This window comes from Sinohyriopsis cumingii, chromosome 2 (genome assembly GCF_028554795.1).
Source record: "Sinohyriopsis cumingii isolate HCF-2022 chromosome 2, ASM2855479v2, whole genome shotgun sequence".
Classification (NCBI taxonomy): Eukaryota; Metazoa; Mollusca; class Bivalvia; order Unionida; family Unionidae; genus Sinohyriopsis; species Sinohyriopsis cumingii.
Genome location: NC_142962.1, coordinates 146739086 through 146763772, shown reverse-complemented (window position 1 = coordinate 146763772; position 24687 = coordinate 146739086). Strand labels below are relative to the sequence as shown.

At 35.1% G+C, this 24687-nt stretch overlaps 1 protein-coding gene across 1 annotated transcript in view; it reads left to right on the top strand.

The window, feature by feature from the left end:
- LOC149806031 (dynactin subunit 4-like) overlaps positions 1–24687 on the top strand; it is a 38923-nt gene that overhangs the window by 8909 nt on the left and 5327 nt on the right. The window contains exons 3-12 of the mRNA XM_089950884.1: positions 39–217; positions 2006–2049; positions 4497–4598; positions 6637–6713; positions 7294–7406; positions 13383–13492; positions 15094–15167; positions 17959–18013; positions 20405–20506; positions 21859–21959. Of these exons, the coding sequence (XP_089807010.1) occupies positions 39–217; positions 2006–2049; positions 4497–4598; positions 6637–6713; positions 7294–7406; positions 13383–13492; positions 15094–15167; positions 17959–18013; positions 20405–20506; positions 21859–21959 (957 nt within the window). The remainder of the gene's footprint in view (positions 1–38; positions 218–2005; positions 2050–4496; positions 4599–6636; positions 6714–7293; positions 7407–13382; positions 13493–15093; positions 15168–17958; positions 18014–20404; positions 20507–21858; positions 21960–24687) is intronic.

The window sequence follows — 24687 nt, the reverse complement described above, 5'->3', positions numbered from 1 at the left end:
ATTTGTTGTATTAACTTGCTGCACATAATGTTCTTCAGGTGCACCAATTGCTTTGACTGTCCAAGCTGTGGTCACACCTTGACAACCCGTGCTACAAGCCAGATTGTGTCGGATGCTGAGGATCCCAATAAATCAGCTCCCAAGAAGATGTATTACATGGCCTGTGGCTTTTGCCGCTGGACCACAAGGGATGTTGGTATTTCAGATAAGTCTGTGGGTAAGGAACTATAATATCTATTTTACATTGGTGGTGCTTTACAGTTTCTTATTTTTTTGCATAGGGTTAGAATTTTAAAGAGAGAATTTCCCTGGGTTTCCTCACTGGTTATACGGGCTGTTTAAAAAGAAGGACCTTGTATATCTTTGGTATTTTACAAAGAACCTTTAATTCCCTATATTTTGGTGTATGGTTGGTGGGTACAATATGGGTTTTTGAGTCTACAGCATGGCTTTACTTTAGATGTGCAACTCTCAAAAATTGCTCTGATTGGTTATTTTCAGTTCCTGGACTTCGGAGGTAAATTGTAAAATATAAAACCCACTAACTTTTTTTATATTCAATATATTTGGTAACTCGTTCATTGTATTTTCAGAAGCTGGTATTGTCTGGTCTGTCAGAATTCATTTTCCCTATTTTTGTAACTGTCAAAGAGAATGTACTTTTGACCAATTCAGACTAAAAAAATTTTAGCACAAGGGAGCAGTCATTTTAGTTAGCTGTGTGCTTAGATAATGTACAATTTCTGCAAGTACAATATCCAAAGAAGTTTCAGCCATAGTACATAAAAGTGACTTAGCAGTATACCAACATTCTCTCCATTGTGTGTGACCACTCCAATGGCCTAGTGGTTAGAGAAAATCTGCCTCGAATGTGGGAATTCATGGGTTCAATGACCGGCCAAGTCATACCAAAGACTTAAAAAAATTATACATACAGCTGCCTTGCTTGGCGCTCAGCATAAAGAGGTTAGTGTTAGGACTGGTCGGCCTGGTGACAGGATAATGTGACTGGGTGGGACATCATGCTACATGTCTGCACTGTGATGCCTTAGTGGTAGACATCACTATAAACTGCCACACTGAAGACATCGCAGTGATATGACTGACAAATTTTTAAAGCATCATTAAAAATCCAAATCACACACATTCTCCATTACATTTTTATGGCCATACCATGTCTGTGGAGGGTACATTTTGACTTGTGAGTATTTACAGTAGTTGATTCTTTTATTACATTTTTATGGCCATGCCATGTCTGTGGAGGGTACATATTGTGATATACATGTTCAGTTATTCAGTCATATCACATTCTTCGTGTCATAACAAGTCATTATGTTAAACGTCACCCTTCATGTCATTTATCATCCATCTTGTCATATCACACCCTTTATGCAGACATGCCAGTTATCTTTATAAATTTGGGATCATCTTGAATTTTTTGTTTAAAAATCTGAAAATTCAGATTTTCAGATTCTTTTTACTCCAGATCTTAAAATACCCAAAGCAACCCAACAAACTTTTGATTCATGATGGATGTGCCTTCAAAACAAATAAAAGTGATGCAGAAATTCCATGAGGAATATGCAAGTCATATTATGAATTTTTTTCTTCTCTATTTTTATCTTTTATGCTGATATTTAGTGTGTTTATTGAATTAAAACTAAATATCAGTATTAAAGATGAATGTGGAAAAATGATATATTTTCATGATAATACTGTAGCATACATTTTTCACATTAGCATACTTCAGTCGAGATGTCAGTTGTTGTTAAAATGGAAATTCCTGGGTGCAGTTTTCTAACATATGGGAGACCTGCACATAGACAAATGTAGATCCAATTTTCAATACTTCAGAAGTTCATAACTTAAAACTTTAGGTCCGAACACATGAAAAGAAAATAGGGACTCTAACTTTCATTAGTTTCAGTGCTAATTGCTCATGGATAGGAAACTGAAAGATTATAGCTGTGAAATTTTAATAAAAATGAATTTCTTTGTTTTCCAGCAAGTGGTGCCTGGGAAGATTTAGAAAATCCACACTCAAGAAGGGTAAGGTCACATACTGATATTTCTTTTCACATATATCAAATTATAAAGCTTGACTGACAATTCACTTAACACAAGATATGAATATTCACAAATTATATCATACACTGTAGTCCTTGATCTTTTGCATGTAAACAAAGACTTGATTATTTTAATGTCAGTAATTACTACTGTTGAATGCTAGTCAGTATGATGCAAACTGTTCTCAAGGAAAAAATCAACTCAGTTTTTTATATGCAGTAGTCTTTTGTTTGTTAATATCTCCTGTATCATTTATATAACCTCAAAACTACATTGTACTTGTGGTCAGCAGAGAGTGTCTCAGAAAAATACTTTGTACTAGTGGTCAGCAGAATGTAGTAGAAAATACACTGTACTAGCGGCCAGCAGTGATTGTAGAATAAACTAATCAGCAGACAGCAGGAAAAGTCCATTTTAAATTCTCAGATTTGTTGTTTTAATTTGAATGAATCTCAAACTTCGGTGGCCTATGATGGTTTTCTTAGTTGCTAGTGCCTAGGTCACAGGGATCGATTCTTAGTGTGTTACTAAGGTCATCGTGGCATCATATTTTGTAAGGTCACAGTGGCATCATAGTATGTAAGGTCACAATGGCATCATATTTTGTAAGGTCACAGTGGCATTGTATTTTGTAAGGTGACAATGGCATCATAAGGTCACAATGATATCATATTATGTAAGGCCACAGTGGCATCATATTATGTAAGGTCACAATGGCATCATATTATGTAAGGCCACAGTGGCATAGTATTTTGTAAGGTGATAATGGCATCATAAGGTCACAATGATATCATATTATGTAAGATCATGGTGGTATCATGTTATGTAAGGTCACAGGGGCATCATAAGGTCACAGTGGCATCATAATATCACAGTGGCATCATATTATGTAAGGTCACAATGGCATCATATTATGTGAGGTCACATTGGCATCAAATTATGTAGGGTCACTATGGCATCATATTACTGTATATACTTGCATATAAGCTGAATAATTTGGGTCATGCACTTTTTCGTGTTTATACCTGTTCAGTTTGGGGGTAGGCTTATATGCAAGTATATATGGTATTTAAGGTCACTATGGCATCATATTAGGTAAGGTCACAATGGCGTCATAAGGTCACAGTGGCATCGTATTATGTAAGGTCACAATGGCATCATGTGGTCACAATGGCATCATATTATGTAAGGTCACAATATCATCATATTATGTAAGGTCACAGTGGCATCATATTATGTAAGGTCACTATAGCATCATATTATGTAAGGTCACAATGGCATAAAATTATGTAAAGTCACTATGACATCATATTATGTAAGGTCACAGCGGCATCATGTTATGTAAGGTCACAATGGCATCATACGGTCACATTTGCATCAGATTATGTTAGGTCACAATGGCATCATGCAGTCACAGTGGCATCATATTATGTAAGGTCACAATGGCATCATACGGTCACATTCGCATCAGATTATGTTAGGTCACAATGGCATCATACGGTCACAGTGGCATCATATTATGCAAGGTCACAATGGCATCATATTATGTGAGGTCACAATGGCATCAAATTATGTAAAGTCACTATGACATCATATTATGCAAGGTCACAGTGGCATCATGTTATGTAAGGTCACAATGGCATCATACGGTCACATTTGCATCAGATTATGTAAGGTCACAATGGCATCATACGGTCACAGTGGCATCATATTATGTAAAGTTACAATGGCATCATACAGTCACATTCGCATCAGATTATGTTAGGTCACAATGGCATCATACGGTCACAGTGGCATCATATTATGTAAGGTCACAATGGCATCATATGGTCACATTCGCATCAGATTATGTTAGGTCACAATGGCATCATACGGTTACAGTGGCATCATATTATGTAAGGTCACAATGGCATCATATGGTCACATTTGCATCAGATTATGTTAGGTCACAATGGCATCATATGGTCACAGTGGCATCATATTATGTAAGGTCACAATGGCATCATACAGTCACATTCGCATCAGATTATGTTAGGTCACAATGGCATCATACGGTCACAGTGGCATCATATTTTGTAAGGTCACAATGGCATCATACGGTCACATTCGCATCATATTATGTAAGGTCATAGTGGCATCATATTATGTAAGGTCACAATGGCATCATATTAGCTGGGAGTTTCTTTGCTGGTGCTCCCAAAACAAGTCCAGATCAGACACATCCACAGCAAACTGGTCTTGAATCCAGAAGCATGGTTGTGGATGCATCATTTAGAATGGGATTTGGGACTACATCTTCCCTCCAAGTATTCTGATTCAGTGAGTCATTCAAAACGTCATAGACCAGAATCTCTGTCATTCTGGTTGCATAAATCATAATTAGTACCAATAGTTCATTTGAGCTGATGATGCATATTTTTATTTCGTAGATCCACTCTCTTTTGGACTTTTACCATCAGGTGGCACAGAGAGAAAAGGCAGACAAGGAGCGCAAAAAATATGTCCGCAGACGTAGCCATCTTATTTTTGCTGTATGTCTTTTTCAGTACACACCAGAATATTTTTTTGGAGCATGCATGTACACGTTTGTGTATTAATGTAAAATTAGTTACATTAAAATGTATGATAGGATGGACATTTAGTATGTATAATGTAGCTTGTGTATAAAGGACAGTAAGTATATAAAGGACAGTAAGTATATAAAGGACAGTCAGTATATAAAGGACAGTCAGTGGAAAAGGCAAAGTATTGTTATATTCGTATATATGTAATGTGTTTTCCGGTATAGAATGTCTATGGAAGATTAGTGAAATCTTTCATAATCATCAATGCAGGATAAGTAAATTCTACCCCCGGGATCAGAATTTTGCATCAAACATAATACTTTGCCAAGTGTCTGACCCAACATTTTGACCCTTGGGTGGAATTTTCCTGCATTAATAGGAATATAAATAATTGGAGTTAACTTTAAATTATGTTTAAATAGATAGTCAGACATCTGGCTGTCGGATAACACAAGTTTGTTATCACTACTCCTAAACTAATTGGAGGATTGAGATGAAATTTTACACTCGCATTTATCCCATGGTCTAGTTTGTCCTAAATGGAAGTGCTGCTGCTCAGACGTCAACCAACACAGCCATCTTTAAAATCTTATTGCCACTCCTCATGAATGGGTATTCATATCAATATAAGGTATTCAAAGAAAGACTCTTATGATGTCTTGTTAATTTGAAATGAAAATGGTACCAAATTGACATCCATTATGGCCAGTACAGTAGCCATCTTGAAACATTTGTTATTACTACACCTAAACGGAAACTTGTATTGACATGTGGTTTTGACAAGAAGACGTATGATGCCTAGTTGGTCCTAAAGGAAATTGCTTTGCTGGACAACCAATATGGCCACCGTGTTGAAAATACTGTTAATGCTACAACTTCAGAATGGCTGGTTCTTATAACATAGGTTTTTTTTTCCGAAAAAGTTTCCTATAATGTCTAATGGAGAATAATACATCACTGAAAAAGCTTGACCCTCGTAGTTTAATAGGGTGGTTCATTCAGTATATTAGGATGTCTCACAGGATAACATTTGTTGTCTGAAAACTGCATCACACAATGGCCATCTTTATTAGCCTTGCCTTATAGCACAACTCTTCTGTTTGAAACAGTATTGGGGCTGTTGGCTGGCATGCATACTAGATTTTCTCCAGCTTTTACCATAAGGATTTAACTTTAGCTTGACAAGCATTGGTTTAAAGATTTAGCTGGATTTGCCTGCACATTTTACTATGAGGAAACCACATACTTTTCACCTTGCTTGCTGGTTAAAATTTCTTGACAATTATGTATTATGCAATTTCATGATTATCCCTTTTTTGTACTGTTTCTTTGTTAGGGTAATTGTCTTACTCTTTGTTAGGAAAATTGTCTTACTCATCATATGAAACCAATGTCATTATGTCTTATGATGGGTTACAAAGGTGGAGGTTGGATGCTCTTGCATTACCTCCACCTTTTACCTATTCTCCTAACTTAAATGTGATTAGCTAATATATTTTTTTAAACATTTATCATATTTCTCATGAATACACACCCAATCACATTTAGTTGAAGCCTTCCCACAAATGTGAGCGTCATTGTTGATGTATATGCTCAAGTTTAACTGATGAACATCGGGTATATGGGTAGCTACCTAATGGAAGATAAGTATGATGGTATCATGGCAGATTTCCTTATCAAAAATACTTAAATATATTCATTAGAAAATGGACATAAAATCTTTTCAATCCTTCTTTTGTCATTTTAAGGACGATAAAGATATAAGATTTAATTGATGCAGATTGTTTACATTTTTATGTTGAATCATTATGCCTCTCATCCATGTATTCCAAATCTATTTTTCACAGGCATTAAGAAATCATTAATTTTCACAGGCATTAAGAAATCATTAATTTTCACAGGCATTAAGAAATCATTAATTTTTACAGGCATTAAGAAATCATTAATTTTCACAGGCATTAAGAATACATTAATTTTCTTTACTAATATTCGTCTCTGCCAATAGGCTAGCATGGACAAATACGGACTCACATCGGTTGCTGCCAAGAGGAAGTCCTTGCTATCGTCTGTATCAGGAATTAGGTAAATATATTATTTTTCATTGTAGAGGTATGTAATTGGATGGTGATGAATGGAGGGTAGAATTTCTCATACAATTCTCCCTTATCCTTGTGGGCACCAAAATTAATTTGCAGGACAAGAATTCAGAGTGTAGGGTAGTAGGTTCGGTCCCCCATTCATTTAGTTTTTTAGTGGGGATATGTGGAATTCCCCCTGCCCAACTTGGTGTTAAATGATGATGGGATTAGAAGATAACATGCTTTTTCCATTATTATCAGCTTCCACTTTACTCTGTTATCCTCAACACATGAAGACTAAATTGTAGCATCATACTGGATCTTAATATTTTCATCAAACAATAAATTGATAATCAGAAAACCAATCTTTAAATGATGGCACAACAAGATTGCTGGCAATTTAAAAAAATGACTTTTTTCTTAATTCTGTTAATTAGAAGCATTCTGATGATTGCTTAGCTCAATATTTATTATTGTTTTGTAGGTGGCATTAAGATCATTAATGATCATTGTCTTTCAAAAGTTCTTAATTTCTACACTGCAGATTTTCTTTGCACGCTATTTTTGTCCTTGTCTTTTAACAGTATAAAGGAAAATGAGGAAGCCAATATTTGTTCACTGGAGCCAGTTGAAGCAGTGGATGATTTTCAGTCTCTTCCCAACAGCATCTTCACAGATCCATTGCAACTGGAAAAAGGTAGGGAGGATGGATATCATGACTGTTTTGCAAGATATCATAACAGTCATATGCTGTTATGGCACTCACACCTTTTATCATATAATATTTACATTGATTAGCATTATAGTTTAACTTAGCACAAACCATGTAACACCAACATCACTTGGGGGACCCTGAGGTTGCAGAGTGGTCTAATGCTCTCACCTTTACCAATCACTGCTATCTCACCCCTCTCCCTGTGTGTTCAAGTCTCAGGCCAATATAGGTATGTGAGAAAGTTTGCCAGTAGCTTCCCACAGGTCAGTGGTTCTAATGGGGATTTTCATGGGTTCTTCCTCCACCTGTTATACTCGCCACCATATATAGCCTATTGTGTGCTGAACAATGGCATTAAACCCACCACAAGAGCCAACATCACTTAGCCCCATGATATTACTTTGAGTTTATTTCTGTGATGCTGTACCATGTTTTGGGATTTCATGGTTTTTTTAAACTGCAAATATTAGTGATCCAGTGAATGGCTTTCTTTTCATTTGAGAAAAATCAACACTCTTTGAAACATTCATAAAATATAAGTACTCTTAAAAACAGTTTTCTTGCAGCAAGCTTACACTATACCACAGACATTATAGTCATCATAAGCATTAACAAATAAAATCTTTGTATTTAGGTTGTTCAATCATTAGACTTGAAATGCTTGTATATCTTGAGGTCTACAATATCACCACACTATATGTAGGTCATCTTGACCTATTTTCCATGCTCAGGTGATCATATATATTTTTTGTGTTGAGGTCTTTATTTAGGACTGTGATCCTTGGGTTGTCATGAAAATAGATCTGTGTTTGGATCCTGGGAGTTCAACACCGTTATACAAAAAATTACCTCAATCTGACCTGCTATTCAAACTCAAGTGATCATGTGCACATTTTGGTTCTAGTTAGTTTCTGGGACACTGTTGCTTTATACTGTCATGAAAATAAATTAGTGCATGCATCCTTAGGAGTGCTGCTCCATCATATCAAAAGTAGGTCAACATGATTGTTCACCCATCAGTGATTATATACACTTTTTGCATTCTGGTTAGTTTTCTTCGACACTGTTGCTTATACATTCATGAAAACATATATGTGTATGTATGCATCCTGAAGAGTAATTCACTTATATAGTCAGAGTAGGCAACTAGGACTATTTTCTTGCTCCAGTTAGTATGTACACATTTCATCTTGAAATTAGTTTATTGAACACTGTTGGCGGTACTGACATACTTGATTTATGCTTATCTCCTGAGGCATACCACATTGTGATATTAAAAGTTTGTCACTGTGACCTACTTTTATATTTAATGTGATTATATACACATTTCACAATTAGATGAGTTTCTTGAAACAAGTCGATTGTACAGTCAGTAAACTGTAAATGTGTATACATTCTAAAAAGTGTATCATGTCAACAAAAAAGAAAGTAACAGTGACCTTCAGTTTGATTCGTCTTCATCATCAGTCATCAATCATTATCTTGATTATTGACAAATAGAAATACTCTTGTGTCTGAATATATGCAGCAAAAATTGGCTGTATTAAGACAGCTTCATTGTTGACAGAACCATGAAAATGAATAGTAGAGAAAATTAATGAATCAGCACTTACATAAAGTCTCAGTCATTTTCAATTGACACAAAAAAAATTTGACTTTAAATGATGGGCACAATATCCTTCATGCTTCAAGCAGCTTGTGGTATACGAGCTTTGTATCAATTGAATTTTTGTTTAAGGCCCTACATTTTCTAAATGATGATGCTGTGAAAATGAATTATATTAAAAATAAGTAACATAGAATTTGTTCATAATAAAATATAAAATAATTATGTTAAAAATTTGTCTGCCTCAGAGTTTGATGCAAAAAATCTTAAGTCAGGTTTTTTGCTTTGAATTAAACAAGTTTTATGCATTATTAAAGTCTTTATGGGGATCAATTGATAACAACCAGATACACAAAGGTGTGAAAATTCTTATGTCCATGCTCGTCTTCGTATCATGCATTCGCCAGTTTGATAACATGATCTACCTCCCGTAAATAGTAGCTGCAGAATGATTATTCTTGCAACACTCATCCACCAGCCAGTTCCGGGGAGTATAGTTACTCTTTAACTCATTCAGCCCCAATCCTGCCTGTAGGTGTGATGAGGCTGTACCCTACTTCGAGTACAATAGCATCAAGGTCATTTAAGATACACCAAAGTGGGTGATATTACAATAAAGCAGACAGATGTAGCTCTACAATGATACCAAATAGTCTTGACTTTATACTCACATTACAAAATGCAGAATAGAAAAGGTATCTATTGAGACCCAATTTTTTAACACCAAAAATTTTGCCTGTTGTTGGAATCGGATTTTGTGTCCAGATTTTAGTCAAATGAGTCAACTCTTAAATCTGATATAAAATTTATAACGTTATACCAAATAAATCACTTACTACACCATGATGATAATAACATTAAAAGAAACTTTGTAATAATTTATATCTTTTTATTGACACAAAAAATGTACAGTATTGCACATACTTAAATAGGTACTGAAATGGATGTTTGTTCAACAGTGTTAAACTTTCCTGGATACTAGGACACAGGATAGAAATTTTTTCTGACAGTGTAATTACTAACAAAAACCTCCTGAATTATGCAGAGTAATTGAATCCTAATTAATTTTTTTAATGTATAAAGACATTAAGGTCGACGAATCAGTCAAGTACCTTAAAATTATTTCAGTTACCACATGATGTTAGAGTGCTAAAATCTTTTAACTGCTAGGTCAAAGACAATAGTTTTCTTTTTCATCAAAGACAAATTGTCTTATAGTTAACTTCCTTTGGGTTCATCTTGTAGTATTTTTTAATTGTTTCTCATCAGAAAATGTAGAAGTGGAAAATATAGTTAAAGATTTTATGGTAATATCACCAGTCTCTACCTTGACTTTGCTACTGCATATAATTTCCAATAAATTTAAATATACTCTCAATGCCAGTGAAGCTGTACGTAATTAGGCAAACCTACAACCTGCATTATTTATTAATTATGACAACAACTTTCTCAACATGACAACACACAGACAATATAGAGTTTGCGTGGTAAACTACAATTTAAAGATCACAAAATGCATTATATTGTTGTGTTTTTTGTTTTTAGCATACAACTATCTGATGTTAACTTGTATAATCCTTTGAGTTCTCTGTTACATTTATGTGTGATTTAGGTTGCTATCAATGCATTTTATATGATTTTCATTCTTCATTATTGAGATTGTGAAATTTTCCTTCGGGGGGTGGGCATACATTCAAAGGATCCTGACAGTAACTTTGGAATCGGTGTAAAGGCTAACCTACAAGAAGCTCCTTTGTAGCATACTGACCTTTGTTTCTCATCTTGATTTTAGAATTCCTGGCTGTATCTAACAACAATTTAATATTCATTATTCATGTATGAGATGAAAATAAGTAATTCAAATATTCTTTCTGAGCAATAAGGTACATGCATATGCTCATTATTTGCAAAAGAATAACATTTCAATGAACTGTTTTGTAAGGAATTACCTGGCAGACAAACTGCCCTGGTGGCCTAGTGGTTAGAGCGTCTGTCTCAGATGCGGGAGGTTGTGGGTTCGATCCCCGGCAGAGTCATACCAAAGACTTACAAAAATGGCACTAACAGTAGCCTCGCTTGGCGCCAAGCATTAAGAGTTTATTGTTAGGACTGGTCGGCCTGGTGCAGGATAATGTGACTGGGTGGGACGTCATGCTCTATGTCTGTGGCATGATGCCCCAGTGCTATACATCACTGTAAACTGCCACACTGCAGACATCGTAGCGATCTGACTGAAAAATTGTTAAAGCTACGTTAAAAATCCAAATCACACACACACCAGGCAGACATGAATGATTTCCACATTTGACTTGTTTCCAGTCAAGTGTCATGATTTTCTGTGAAGTCAAAATTAAATTCAGGACCTCTTGGAAAAATACATTTAAATTTATGCATAAAAAGTAACATGAAAATGATAAATCTCTTGAATTCATTAACTGCATCATAATCAATAAATTTCTTTAGTTTTAGTCTTAATTAAATTACCTGCTAAAACTCTGTTTAGGCGAGTATACGTTTTCAAATTTTTTAATGATTAATTCTGCTCTTTTGGGCCCATACAAAGTTAATTTATTGAGTTTTAAGTCCATAAAGTATTTTTGTGTATTCTATATTATATAAATTTCGTATCATGGTGGACTTTCTACATTCTAAAACTTGCCTTTCAATACTCACTAGCAAAGTGTATCATCTTTCTGAAATTCTTTAATTACATAGTTCATGTCAGACACTGCTGTTGTGAAAACTTGAAATTGGTAAACTAGCCATTGTTAGGAATTGATTCCCAGAAGTGGCAGTTTTTACTTTTATTATCTTTGGCGTCAGAGAGCATGCAAAGGGATGTAATTTCAAAGCTATAAATGGAGAATTTTTGCTTATAATTGAAATTACGGAACTTATCATTGGTTAGATTCCAATAAAATGATTTGAATATAATTCATTAAGTGGCAATTAAAGTTTATATTCCCATGGGTTAAAGCATTTTAATTGAAAGCAGAATGTATTGGGACATACACAGTCTTTAAGCCTGTCCTGTGAAAAAATTAACCAGCTTGGTAATGGTTTTATTCACTCAAGTCATTGTGTAAATATTTTAAATTTCAATAACCATAATTATAGATGGTCACATGACTGATTTCTCCAACACAACATGTAATTATATGATCAATATCTTTAGCAAAGTGGCCTTGATATTGCACTCAGTATCTATAACATAGTGGCCTTGAGATTACACTCAATATCTTTAACATCGGGGCCTTGAAATTGCACTCAACATCTTTAACATCGGGGCCTTGAAATTGCACTCAATATGTTTATCATAGGGGCCTTGAAATTGTACTCAATATCTTTAACATTGGGGCCTTGAAATTGCACTCAATATCTTTAACATCAGGGCCTTGATCATGCACTCAGCATCTTTAGCATATGGGTCTTGATATTGCACTTAGTAGCTCTTCACATAGGGTCTTGATACTGTACTCGGTATCTTTAACATAGGAGCATTGATATGTGCTCAGTATCTTTAACATTGGGGACTTGATACTGCACTCAAAAACTTTAACATGTGGGCCTTGATATATACTCAATATCTTTAACATAGGGGCCTTGATTTTGCAGCTGTAACTAACATTTTATTACTTTCTCTTTTCATCATAAATGGATGTTTGTTATGGATATGCGGTCCTTGTTTTGATCATACATGGACGACTGCTTTTTAATGTGGATAAATAGTCCATGTTTGCATCAGACGTGGATTCAGTATGGATGTACAGTCAGTATTTTCATCAGCATGGATGATATGCTTTTCTATATACAGTCCATGTTGTCATATCATGCACACACACACAAGCAGACTGCAACTATATAGGTTTTTTCACATCTATCTACATCCATATTCTCTGATGCATTGAATAGAACTTTTATTATTCCCAAAATGTTTCTATTTCCATTCACACTACATAATTTTAAAAAGAAAAAAGAAAGGGTATGTGAAAAAATGTGAAATTGCACATGTACTTTGTTTCAAGTTTGGGGAAAAAAAACTGGTATGTGACTGTGTGCTGGTCTGACAGCCTTCAGCTATACTTCTGCCATGTCAGATGTGTTCTTTCCACCAACGTTGAACAAAATATGTTTGTCTACATACCTCTGAAGCCTTGGCTTCTATCCTAAGTTATGATGATAGGGGTCAAGTAATTGCCCATCATGACTGTTGCTATGTGTAGTTTCTTTTGTTTCCCCTCATCTGATAGACCACTTGTAGCCAAAATCTGAGCTTTCAATAGCTGATACTATAAGTTATATAATCAATGTTAGTGACATGGAATATTATCTAAATATCTATCTTTTTTCAGTCTCAACTATCAGCCAGCGTCTTGCCAGCCCTGAGTTTCAGCCAGCGATGGCCACAGATCTGTATCCCAATCACAAGCACTTGCTGATTCGACGCTCACTCCGGTGTAAGGTGGGTCACTTAGAGAAACCCACAGAGTGTAGACTAGTGTTCATGGGTGTGCTGTGTTTGAAAAATTGACTGATGCTGAAATAAGTTATGACGATGACAGAAGAATAAACATGAATGCATACTTAGGGCTGTTTTAGAATCAAGGTATGAATGGATGAGTCAGAGAGGTTTGACTGATAAAATGTTTGTTCTCACTTTTGAGACTTGTAAGTACACTATATTGACCATTCCAATTAAAACGTTGGTGGTGGTGGAGTCTTGAGAATTGCTACCCATCATTTAAATCAGGAATAGTTCTTAACATAAATTTGCATATAGCTACACTTCTGCAAACTGTTGTGTTCTGAGGCAATCTTATGATATTCTCTCTGTCACAAGAAAACAAGTAGTAGTATGTGTTGACAAATCTAGTGCTCTTAGTTGTAATGCTTGAAGTACTGGACATACTTGCTTATAAGATGAGCCAAACTGCAAACAACAAAGATCCTGATCTCCTGAGGCATAAGGCACCTGTAGATCAGAATTTATTTTGATTATTCTATTGATTATTCCTAACAAACTGCACAGACCCACATCCACCAGCGCATTATGCGACAGCAGATCTGGGTCTGTGTAGTTTGCAGTTGAACCAGGGTGTGGTTATGGGGTCAGGTATTACAATGGTGATGCATTTAGGTTACAATTTTTTAGTTGTAGATTTTTCATCACTTAAATGTTTCCATAGGCCCTTTCCAGTTCTCTTCTTGTTTGTAATACAACATCAGCACATACACCCCTTCTCTCAGTACCACTCCTTTCCCTGGTTGGAGTCATAGAGTCCAGAATTATATTGCAGACAAATTTATTTTAGTACCGTTTAGTTAAGTAATTGATTCTCTTATGCTTGGAATTTAATATTATCACATACTTCCATCTGATTTTACCTCTCTTGCCCCTACGTTTGGCCATAGAGTCAATATTTACAATTAATACACATTTTAGTTTTAAAAAATTCCTTTGATCATTAATTCACTTCATGCTTATAACATCACCACACTCACCCTTTATGAACTTTACTACACCTGGGTAAAGTTTCTGCATGGGTATTCACATCAGATAAGAAATGATGTATGATACCAAATTCAGCTTTCATTCTATATTAAGTTATCCCATGGTTATTTCCAAGGGTGGGGCCAAGAAGTAGGACATCCCTTGGCTTTTTAAAAAAATTCATTAACAACCCACTAAATTCTGTTATATTATTATTTAAGGAAGCCTTATCCAATTCAGTATCTATTCTTAATATGACATTATTACTTTCAGCTTTTTGATTGTCTTTTGGATGACACCATTGAATCAAATAGTATGATTCTTTTCTTGGTTATATATTTTGTGTATCCAGTTTACACCCTGCTTGGAATATATACCAACGTCATATACTTTTGTTATTTTCTGTGGCATTCCAGCATTTGGTCATGCAATAAGTTGGGTCATGAAGTCATGCTTTATTTTGCATTGATACATTTTGGAGGCATGCATATCATGTGTTTCTTGAATTCTTAAGACAGTCTTTCTTATAAATTACACCATCAAGTGTATGTATGTTGTTCTCTTATTTTCAGGAATGTGAGCACAACCTGAGTAAACCAGAGTTCAATCCCTTGTCTATCAAGTTCAAGATCCAGCTTATTGCTTTGTAAGTGGTCATCCTGGAAATGAAATTATTTTTAATTATCTTGAAGATTGATAGCAAGTTGTCTTCAATTACAGATACCACCAGTATCAACTTTAGAAAATATTTTTTATCCTAATGGTGAGAAATGGCTTCAGCAATTGGATGAGGAAGTAATTATAAATTTGAATTGTAGGAACAAGTTCTCAGAATCCATCCATACATCCATCCATACACACACACACACACACACACATATGCATATATACATATGCACAGACACAAGTACACACACAAATAAAATGAGGTCCGCAGGGGTGTGTGTGTCTAACGTACCCGCCTTTACCATTGACTGCCATCTCTGCATTGTTTTGAGTCTCGTTCTTTGCCTATATGGATATGTGAGAAAGCTGGCCAGTAGCATTCCATGGGTCAGTGGTTCTACTTGTGTGTTTCCAGGTTCTTCCTCTACCAGGTGTATATGCTGAAAATTTGCATTAAACCCACAACAAACATACATAGATACATACATACATACATACATATGAGAAAAGCGTATTAAGTTCTTTCAAATATTTTTTATTGGAAAATAATTTCTGATGCACATCTATCATCATTGTGTATGTGTAAATGTTAAGACCTTTGAGCCTTTATATATGGTACAGTAAAACCTGTTATGAGAGACCACCCCTTCTGCCAACCAAAAGCAGTCTCTCAAGACAGGTGGTCTCTCATAAGAGGTGTGTGAAAATGGACTGGTTTTCAGGGTCAGTAGTTAGCATTGTTGAAAAATAAATAATACCCATACTCACTGTACATGTATTGTATCCTTTATTCATAAATCTTGTTAAATATTGCATGCATTCCTCTCAAAATATCTTTATATAATAAAGATATACATCTATCAAACAACGAGAATAAAATTTATATTTCAGCATCACGTTAATATGTACAAAAAATGAACAGTTAGATATGATGTATATATCTTATTCTATACACTTATTCACTTGTTTTTTAAGAAATCCATTATACTTCTTTGTTGACATGTTTTACTCAGCTGTTTGGTCTGAACATGTATCTCAATTATTGCCTTATCCTGAATCAACTTTCCACTTACTGGTATGTTTTTACTCCTTGCAACACAAAACCACTCCCATACTCGCTTGTTCAGATCTCCTTAAACTGTCCGTCGTGCTGTGGCATATTTCCTCTGTGCTTGTGCACCTTTCTGCCATTCATTTCTAATGGACTTGTCTTTGATTACATTTTGAAATTGCGTTTTACCAATGCTTAAGCTGACTGCTATTTTGTGAGCGGTCTCCCCTTTTTCATTTCTTTCAATGACATTAATCCTTTCTTCCAGTGTTAAAATTTTTCTTTTTTTCAGTGGAGGTTCTGCCATTGTTATTAGTGTTGACGTTATAAAGACTATCGGTTTTGATCAGGTTTTGGGGAAATGTGGAATAAATATGTATTATGTACCAATGGATGAAACCAAAAGACATAATTAACTCATCAAGAAACAATACATTTATTCTGAGATGAAGTTTAAATCAACAGCGTTATAGCTCGATAAACAAAGGTTGCGACCATCTGCACCCAGGTAAACAGATAGTGGCTTGGTGAAACACTAACAAAAGAAATAAAAAATAATTTTAAAAAAATCCAGAAATGATTCTCACTTACTAGTAGTAAACACAGTGAGCTCATTCGCCCTCCAGGCATTATGGATTAACTGGAAAGACAAATGATGTACTCAAAACTACACTGAAGCCCTTTCAAACGATTTCTCACTGGGACATAAGGATTACCGGCATTTTATGAGTTTTCATAAAGATAAAGAAAAAATACAAACCTCTAAATTGACTGCGTATATCCATCATTACTCCCTTTGATGTTACTCTTACTGGCTATTCACATGACTTCGGCACTACAATGACAGTTAGTGACATGTACTTTAGTCTGGTTTACTGCAGTTTTCAAATGACACCGTACGCTGGAGTTGTAAATTTCACAAAACTGGTACTGTAGCAAGACAAATTCTTTTTAAATACTTTATTAGAGCAATATTTACTATTTATGCAGTCTTTGTTACAAAGAATTAAATGATGGTTAGAGGTATTTCTCTCGATATATGGTTGTGCAACTATAGTGTTATTTAATATGCACTTTGTTTGCATACTACATTTATCCCGAGCTCTAGTGTTTACAAAGGATTAAGTTAAGGTCAGTGGTGTCAATCTGTTTTGTTTTTTTGGCGATGCGGTCATTCATAGCAGTGTCAAAATGCATATTTTGCCAAGAAATCACGGTCGCTGGTCATGTTCAGCAGGTGGTCATTCATAACAAAGCGTTTATATAGTACAATCGATCCATGCATTACGATTGTGGTTGGAAATGACAGGTGGTCGCTCATAGCAGAGGTCGCTCATGACAGGTTTTACTGTACTAATCTGTATATTTTTATGTAGAGAGGTAGGGATTATGAATTACTTCTTTAATTACAGTTTAGCAATAAATACATAATTTCTGTGCTTAAGTTATTAAATAGGTTTTACTGATGCAAAGCAAAACAAAGAAATGAACCAAAAAAAAGAGAGAAAAAAGAATAAATAGAATGGACATCTTGAATATAACAATATGCTGTCCTGTTTCCATTGGAACAGTGTTCAGGATAATGTAGCCAGCTAACAGTCTCATTATGGCGGATCTGCATAATAAACTATTTCAAGAAAGTTGAATGTTTATACATGTTATTAAAGTCGTTAAATCTTGACTAGAATATCAGACTTAGAAATTAATTCTTTTCTAATAGGAATCATGTTCCAGAGATACGTTTTTTGAAGCCAAAAGAACTACCATTTAAAAAGGTAAGTACATTCATTCAGCTTCCTATTAGTTTCTTTCAAATAGGAAATAAGATGGGATCAAATTATCAAGCCCCAGTTCTACCATATAAAATGGGATCAAACTATCAAGCCCCAGTTCTACCATATAAAATGGGATCAAATTATCAACCCCCAGTTCTACCATATAAAATGGGATCAAGCTATCATCCCTCAGTTCTACCATATAAAATGGGATCAAGCTATCATCCCTCAGTTCTACCATATAAAATGGGATCAAGCTATCATCCCTCAGTTCTACTATCTCTTAGTCTTATAAAGTACTAGTCCTACATGTAAGACCTGATGCTGATATTTATATTTTGGGCGTCATGGTCTTACTGCCTAACTAATAGCGCTGTGTTTTGATGTCGACTAATATCATAACAAAAGTAAAATTTTCAGGAATATCTCACACAACTGGCAACTAAAATAATGGTGCTTTTCTACAAAGTAAAGTAATAATGTTTTAGTCAGACTTTACTTTACTCTGATGCCTTTTCTATAATAAATTAAAAATTCTCACAAAATAAATTGACCTGTTTTCAATTTTCAATGGCCTACATTTCAGTTGACTGGAAAACGATGAAAGCCAGGAATGCCAAAATCGGGTTAAGTGGAAATATTATTCTTTAACGAAACGAATAAAAATATAATATGCCTATTGGAACTGTAAAGCAACGTTTCATTTCGTTCGAGAAACATATCCCCCACATGAACCTACTTAAACATACTTTGGCATACCTCGACTACTGTCACATTGCAACAAATTCAAATGTATGTCAACGGAACATGAAAAAGCATCCATTTGCTAGTGTCATATTTTCATTCCACCAGGATAAAGACAGCACAGTAAGTATATTAATTACACATAAATTAGTGGAAGAGTGTCGATATATGCTGCCAGATATGTGAGATATTCCTGAAACTTTGACTACTCATTTCGATGTCAATGACATCGGAACACACTATACAAGGCCGTTATTTGGATGGTAAGACATGGCACCTACACAAAATCAACATGTGCTGTGTCTTACATGTAGGACTAATAAAGTACCACATAAATACTGCATCAAGCCAACATCAGTTTTGACCAGTTTTTATGTAAAACATTTGACTTAGCGTTTTAAAGATTTTGCTCTTATTGGCCTTTATCTTTTGTTGTTTTTATGCTATTTTTTGATGTATCTAAATCTATATGGCCCTATATGGCCAAGTTTGTTCTGATGTGCCATTAAACCACACACACACACACACTGGGGAATAGTCAATTAAGACTGGATAAATTTCACTGCAAGACTTAGAGCTGCATTTATGTAGTTTTTCAAAAATCTAGAACTGCCTGACATCTGCATGTTTGATTCACTTGAATTAGTCCCTTTGAGATAGTATCATTTGTTAACAGATAAATGAGATTCAAGCCAATTTAGATTTCTCAATTACTTATACTATTCTGGGATTTCCAAATATGCAAGCAGTTGAAAAGAATGTTGGAAAACAAATGTATGAAAATAGATTGGGAACAGCCATGTTTTATTCATGTCAGTAACAACATGATTTCACTGCAGAATGATCATTTTAAGGCAGGTTGGTCCAAAATCTTCAACTCTGTGGGCCACATTGACAAAAAAATGTAAAGTTCATGGGCCATATATCTGTGTGATAATAATTATACTATAACCACAGAACTGACTTTTTCTATGACTGGAGAAAACAAAAAATGTCCTGCGGGCCTGTAGTTTGACCAGTGTTTTCTTGACAGATTTGGTAGTGAAGCACATATAGGGAGGCAGCTAGTTAATGTGAAAACTGACATCGGCTTCACTAACCATACCATCCCAATCTCACTAGCATTTATCTGTCTTGGCATCAAATTAGAATGCATTCTTATCACTGAAAATTTGTAAAAGACTCTATTTTATGTAATTTAAAAGGATTGTATCAATTTTAGATAGAAATATAAGTGCACAAAAAGACTAACATTGCAGGCTTAAGAATGTACATAAAGCTGAGATGTTTAGTGTCTAGGTCTGGTACTTCATGTGGCATCTGTAGGTTGTGCTTTGGTTGTTGATGACTGATATTTGTACTTACAATTTACTTCTGCTATGTAAAGTCTGCATGGAGACATTGCAGTTATTTTTTGCCTAGAATATCAACAGTTTGTCGAGGTTTTGGTTAGAGCATTTCAGCAGTGCTTTGACTGGGCTGTAGATGCAGCCCCAACCTTCATATATTCTTAACTTTTTGTATATTCTGACCAAAAGGGATTGCTACATGTTTTTATATCTCCATTTTCCTATGGATTATTCTGTGCACTTATGCCTGATACAAAAATAGTTTTTAATGAATGTCCTGATCATCTCATCTTGATAGGAAACTAAGGTAGTCCTGACAGTGTGTAACCCTGCCACTTACAACACCAAGCTTCAGTTGCTGCCACTGGAGGAGGAGACTGCTGTGAACAATAACACTAAGGTAAGTTTTTGTTAATACATTCTCACTGACACTGACATAGTTATTGTCAAAGTAAAATATCATTTATGTCTTACATGCATTAGTAGATACGGATAGACATGAAGATAACTTTTATGCTACAGTGATGGCTGTGACAGTATAGTGAAGACTCTGTTAATGGTTTGTGTTGAATGTTCTGCAAGTTGTATACATTTGGAGTCCATTATGGTACAGTTTACTACCATGATATCATATATTCTGTGTTGAATGTTCTGCAAGTCATGTCCAATGGGAGTACATAATGGCACAGTTTACTTACCTGACATCATATTAAGTTGAATGTTCTGACAGTCATGTACAATGGGAGTACATTATGGTACAGTTTACTTACCTGACATCATATTAAGTTGAATGTTCTGACAGTCATGTACAATGGGAGTACATTACAGTTTACTAGCATGACACCATATTCTGTGTTGAATGTTCTGCAAGTCAAGTACAGTGGGAGTACATCATGGCACAGTTTACTTACCTGACATCATATTAAGTTGAAGGTTCTGCAAGTTGTGTGTAGTGGGAGTACATCATGTCACAGTTTATTGACACAACATCATATTCCATCTAGAAGGTTCTGGAAGTCATGTGCTATAGGAGTACATCATGGTACAGTTTACTAGCATGACATCATATTCTGTGTTGAAGGTTCTGGAAGTTGTGCACAGTGGGAGTACTTCATGGCAGCTTACTGACACGACATTATTTTCTGTGTTAAAGGTTCTACAGGTTGTATACAATGGGAATACATAATATCACAGTTTACTGACATGATATAATATTTTGTGGAACCTTTGGTTCTCATTACCAGTGAAAATTGATGACTCAGAGATTCAGCACTTGTAGACTACAACTTCAAGGTTAATGTCATAAAAAATCTGCCAGCTTATACATTCCAGGATCATCAACAATTCTGATGTTTTCACTAAATGAAAAACACTTAACTTGTTAGCTAAAGTGTGTCATGCAGATTATTTTTTTAAAACACTTCTCATTTTGATCAACAATTAGTCAATAGTTCCAGATAGATATCAGATAAAATTGTAAATTCAAGGAAATTTCCTAGATCACATGTATGAATAACAAAAGAAAAAACAGAGTGTATTTATTTAAGTAATCTCTGACTAGTGTAGAATCAGTGACACCTGAAACAGTTATTCACTTCACAGTTTATTTGTATGATGCATTAATATGAAAGCTTCTTTTTGGAGTACAGTATAGATAAGATATTTTTGGAGAAAGTCTTGTTTTAAAATGTAGTATTGTGTTTATTAATAGCCAAGAAAATGCAAGTAAAATTTTTATTTGGCTTTACCCAGACTGAGTTGCCCAAAAAGGAGATAGTTTTGGCCCCTAGGGATGATTCAGCCATCTACGATGACAACAGCCAGACTCAGCATGGATTTAAGGATGATAGCAGGTAATGGTTCCCTCCACTCTGCTTCACTTTTTTCTCACCTCATATCAGGCTTTTCATGCTTTATGTACGTTAAGGTTGATTTCCTCCAAAAGAAAAGGCAGTGGTTATTGGTTTTATTTTGTTTTCTGAAACATTTGTGTAATAATTCTAGTTGAAATTCGGTGGGTGTTGTATGCATTGAAAAATTGCCTTTCAGCATCCCCTAGCAATCTTTATTTCCATAATTTCCTTAAGATGTGTTACAGGTTGGGTTTTGAAGCATATTATACCTCCTGTTCAAGTTGTATGACAACTTCTTGAGTGGTTTCCATGCCATAAAAAAATGCAGATGAAATTATTCCACATTTCAAAGGAGTTACTCATAAAGAACCTTGTTAATGTTTTCATTTGACGAGTTTGAGTATTTTGGCAAAGTTTAAAGCTAAACCACGGCATAACGCTAGCACTGTCAGATTCTGATAAGTTTTGTTAACAGACTTTCAAGCTTTTATTTGATGATTGTATGTATTAAATAGACTTTGCATTAAAGATATTATCTGTTTGAAATTTAGATTTTTGGCAATTGTATGCATTAAATAGCATTTGCATTAGCGCTATCTCTTCTCTTTTAAATTTTAGCCTTTTTACAATGGTTTCAGGACTGACTGTTTTCAGAGAAAATTGCAACTCAGTAAGTTTAAGCAGAGCTCTGCTGTGGAAAATTTGACATAAACAAAGTAACTGTTCCTGTTAGTAGTTAATATGTTCTATTTTGATTGTTTAAAACACACACATCAACAGCTTTCACTAACGGTTTTAAGAAAACAAGAAGGGGAGACACCACTTTAATTTTGACTGATTCAGCATAAAATGCACAGTTCTTACCCTCTCTCCCTCTCCTCCAACCCAAAACTCTATAGGGTGTTGGTATGTATATTTGGAGAGAGGGAGAGATGGAGAAAACACTTTTCACTTCATCAGGATGCAACCTAGGTTGTCACATGTTGGAATGTAAGAACAGAGTAATCCAGACTTTGATGGATAAAGAGTGATATCAGGAGAGAAAAAAATCAGGTATGATAGAGTAAGCATTTGGTTGACTTAGATGTTTTCTAGAAATGTTACAACACAAATATGCAGTTATTTTATTGGCATGGAGGATATTTACTCCATCAGTGTCTATGGCATTATGTCCAGTCTTGCTTACCAAATAATTTGTAATTTTAATAATAGTAAACAAACTTTATGATCTTACTTAAGTTAATAACATGATTCACTGGCCTTTCAGGTCATTTTACTTTATCAAGGGAGGCAACTCAAATTTTGATTGATATTTAGCTCTGGTAGTAGTCATATCCCTTGTACATGGTTCCTGACATCCAGATAGTCCTTTACCTTTTGTACACACCCTTGGACACTTTTACCCGATTCTCATGTAAGCAAATTTGGATGCCTCTACACCATTCTAATGGAAGTATGTTTGGATGCCTGCTGTAAACATCAGTCATTTTGAGCTGGTTTTCTTAGTGCCACCTTCTTGGAAAACCCCTTATTAGATACCCCATTCATTGATGTAAATGACCATTACCTCAGATCACGTGGTTACTATGTAAGATTATTTGTAATCTGCTATTTTAAGTAACTGGGTGAGATTCTCCACTCTCAAAAATGGAGGCTGCAGATTTTGTTCACTACTTTCTAGAGTTTGGATGATAAGAATCATGACTATGAAAGCTTTAATAACTTAGGTAAAAGCTCTGATATTGATGTAGTCAACACTGAGTTTTTATAATTTGTCAAATTCTGATGATTTAGTTATGTAGGCTTGGACAAAGAACTGATTTCGAGGTTGGTAACATGGCTTTACTGGCTTGATGGTCAATTAGCTCTCTCAAGATTTCAAAGCACATAAAAAATTCTTCCCTGAAAAATAATTATACAATTATAACAATCAAATTTTACTCTTAAAACATAATAGATCAGTGTCTGAAGTGTAAAATGGTTAAAATTGATGTTGAATATTACATAGATTGCACTGCTATAACAGTTAACAGGCAGGCTTATGTGCATGAAGTCAAATAGGTAACAGGTCTTACATTTATAGTGTACTGCACTGTGTGACTTTGGTATATGTATATCAACTGCCTACAAAGCCATACACTCAATAAGGTAAAGGGTTAACAACCCTAAATGAAACTTACTTGGATGATGAAGGACAACTCACTAAAGTATAGGATCCACCTACTCCTTTTTCTTTATTGACCGATATGAAGCTGGTGTTGGGTTTGCTGTTAAATCACGGTTAGTTAGCAAGCTTACAGTTCTCCCAAAGGGCATGAATGGCAGACTACATAAAATGAGACTTCTGCTGTCTGGAAAAAGATATCCAACAATCATCAGCACCTATGCATCTACCATGACTAACCCAGATGAAATCATGGACACATGGAGTCTCTTATTGTAGAACTACCTAAGACAGACAAGCTTGTCATCCCTGGTGACTTCATTGCAATAGATGACACAGCTCACCAGGCATGGCCAGGTGTCATTGGCAAAGACAGCTTTGGCAACAACGGACTCTTCCTACTCAGGAAATGCAGTGAACATGACATCCTAATCACCAACAGTCTTCTGCCTACCAAATCACAATTTCTCAGATGCACCCAGGATCCAAGTACTGGCATCTTATTGGCCGTGTTATCGTCAGGAGAAGAGATTGGGAGGGTGTCCTACACCGACTGGAATGACA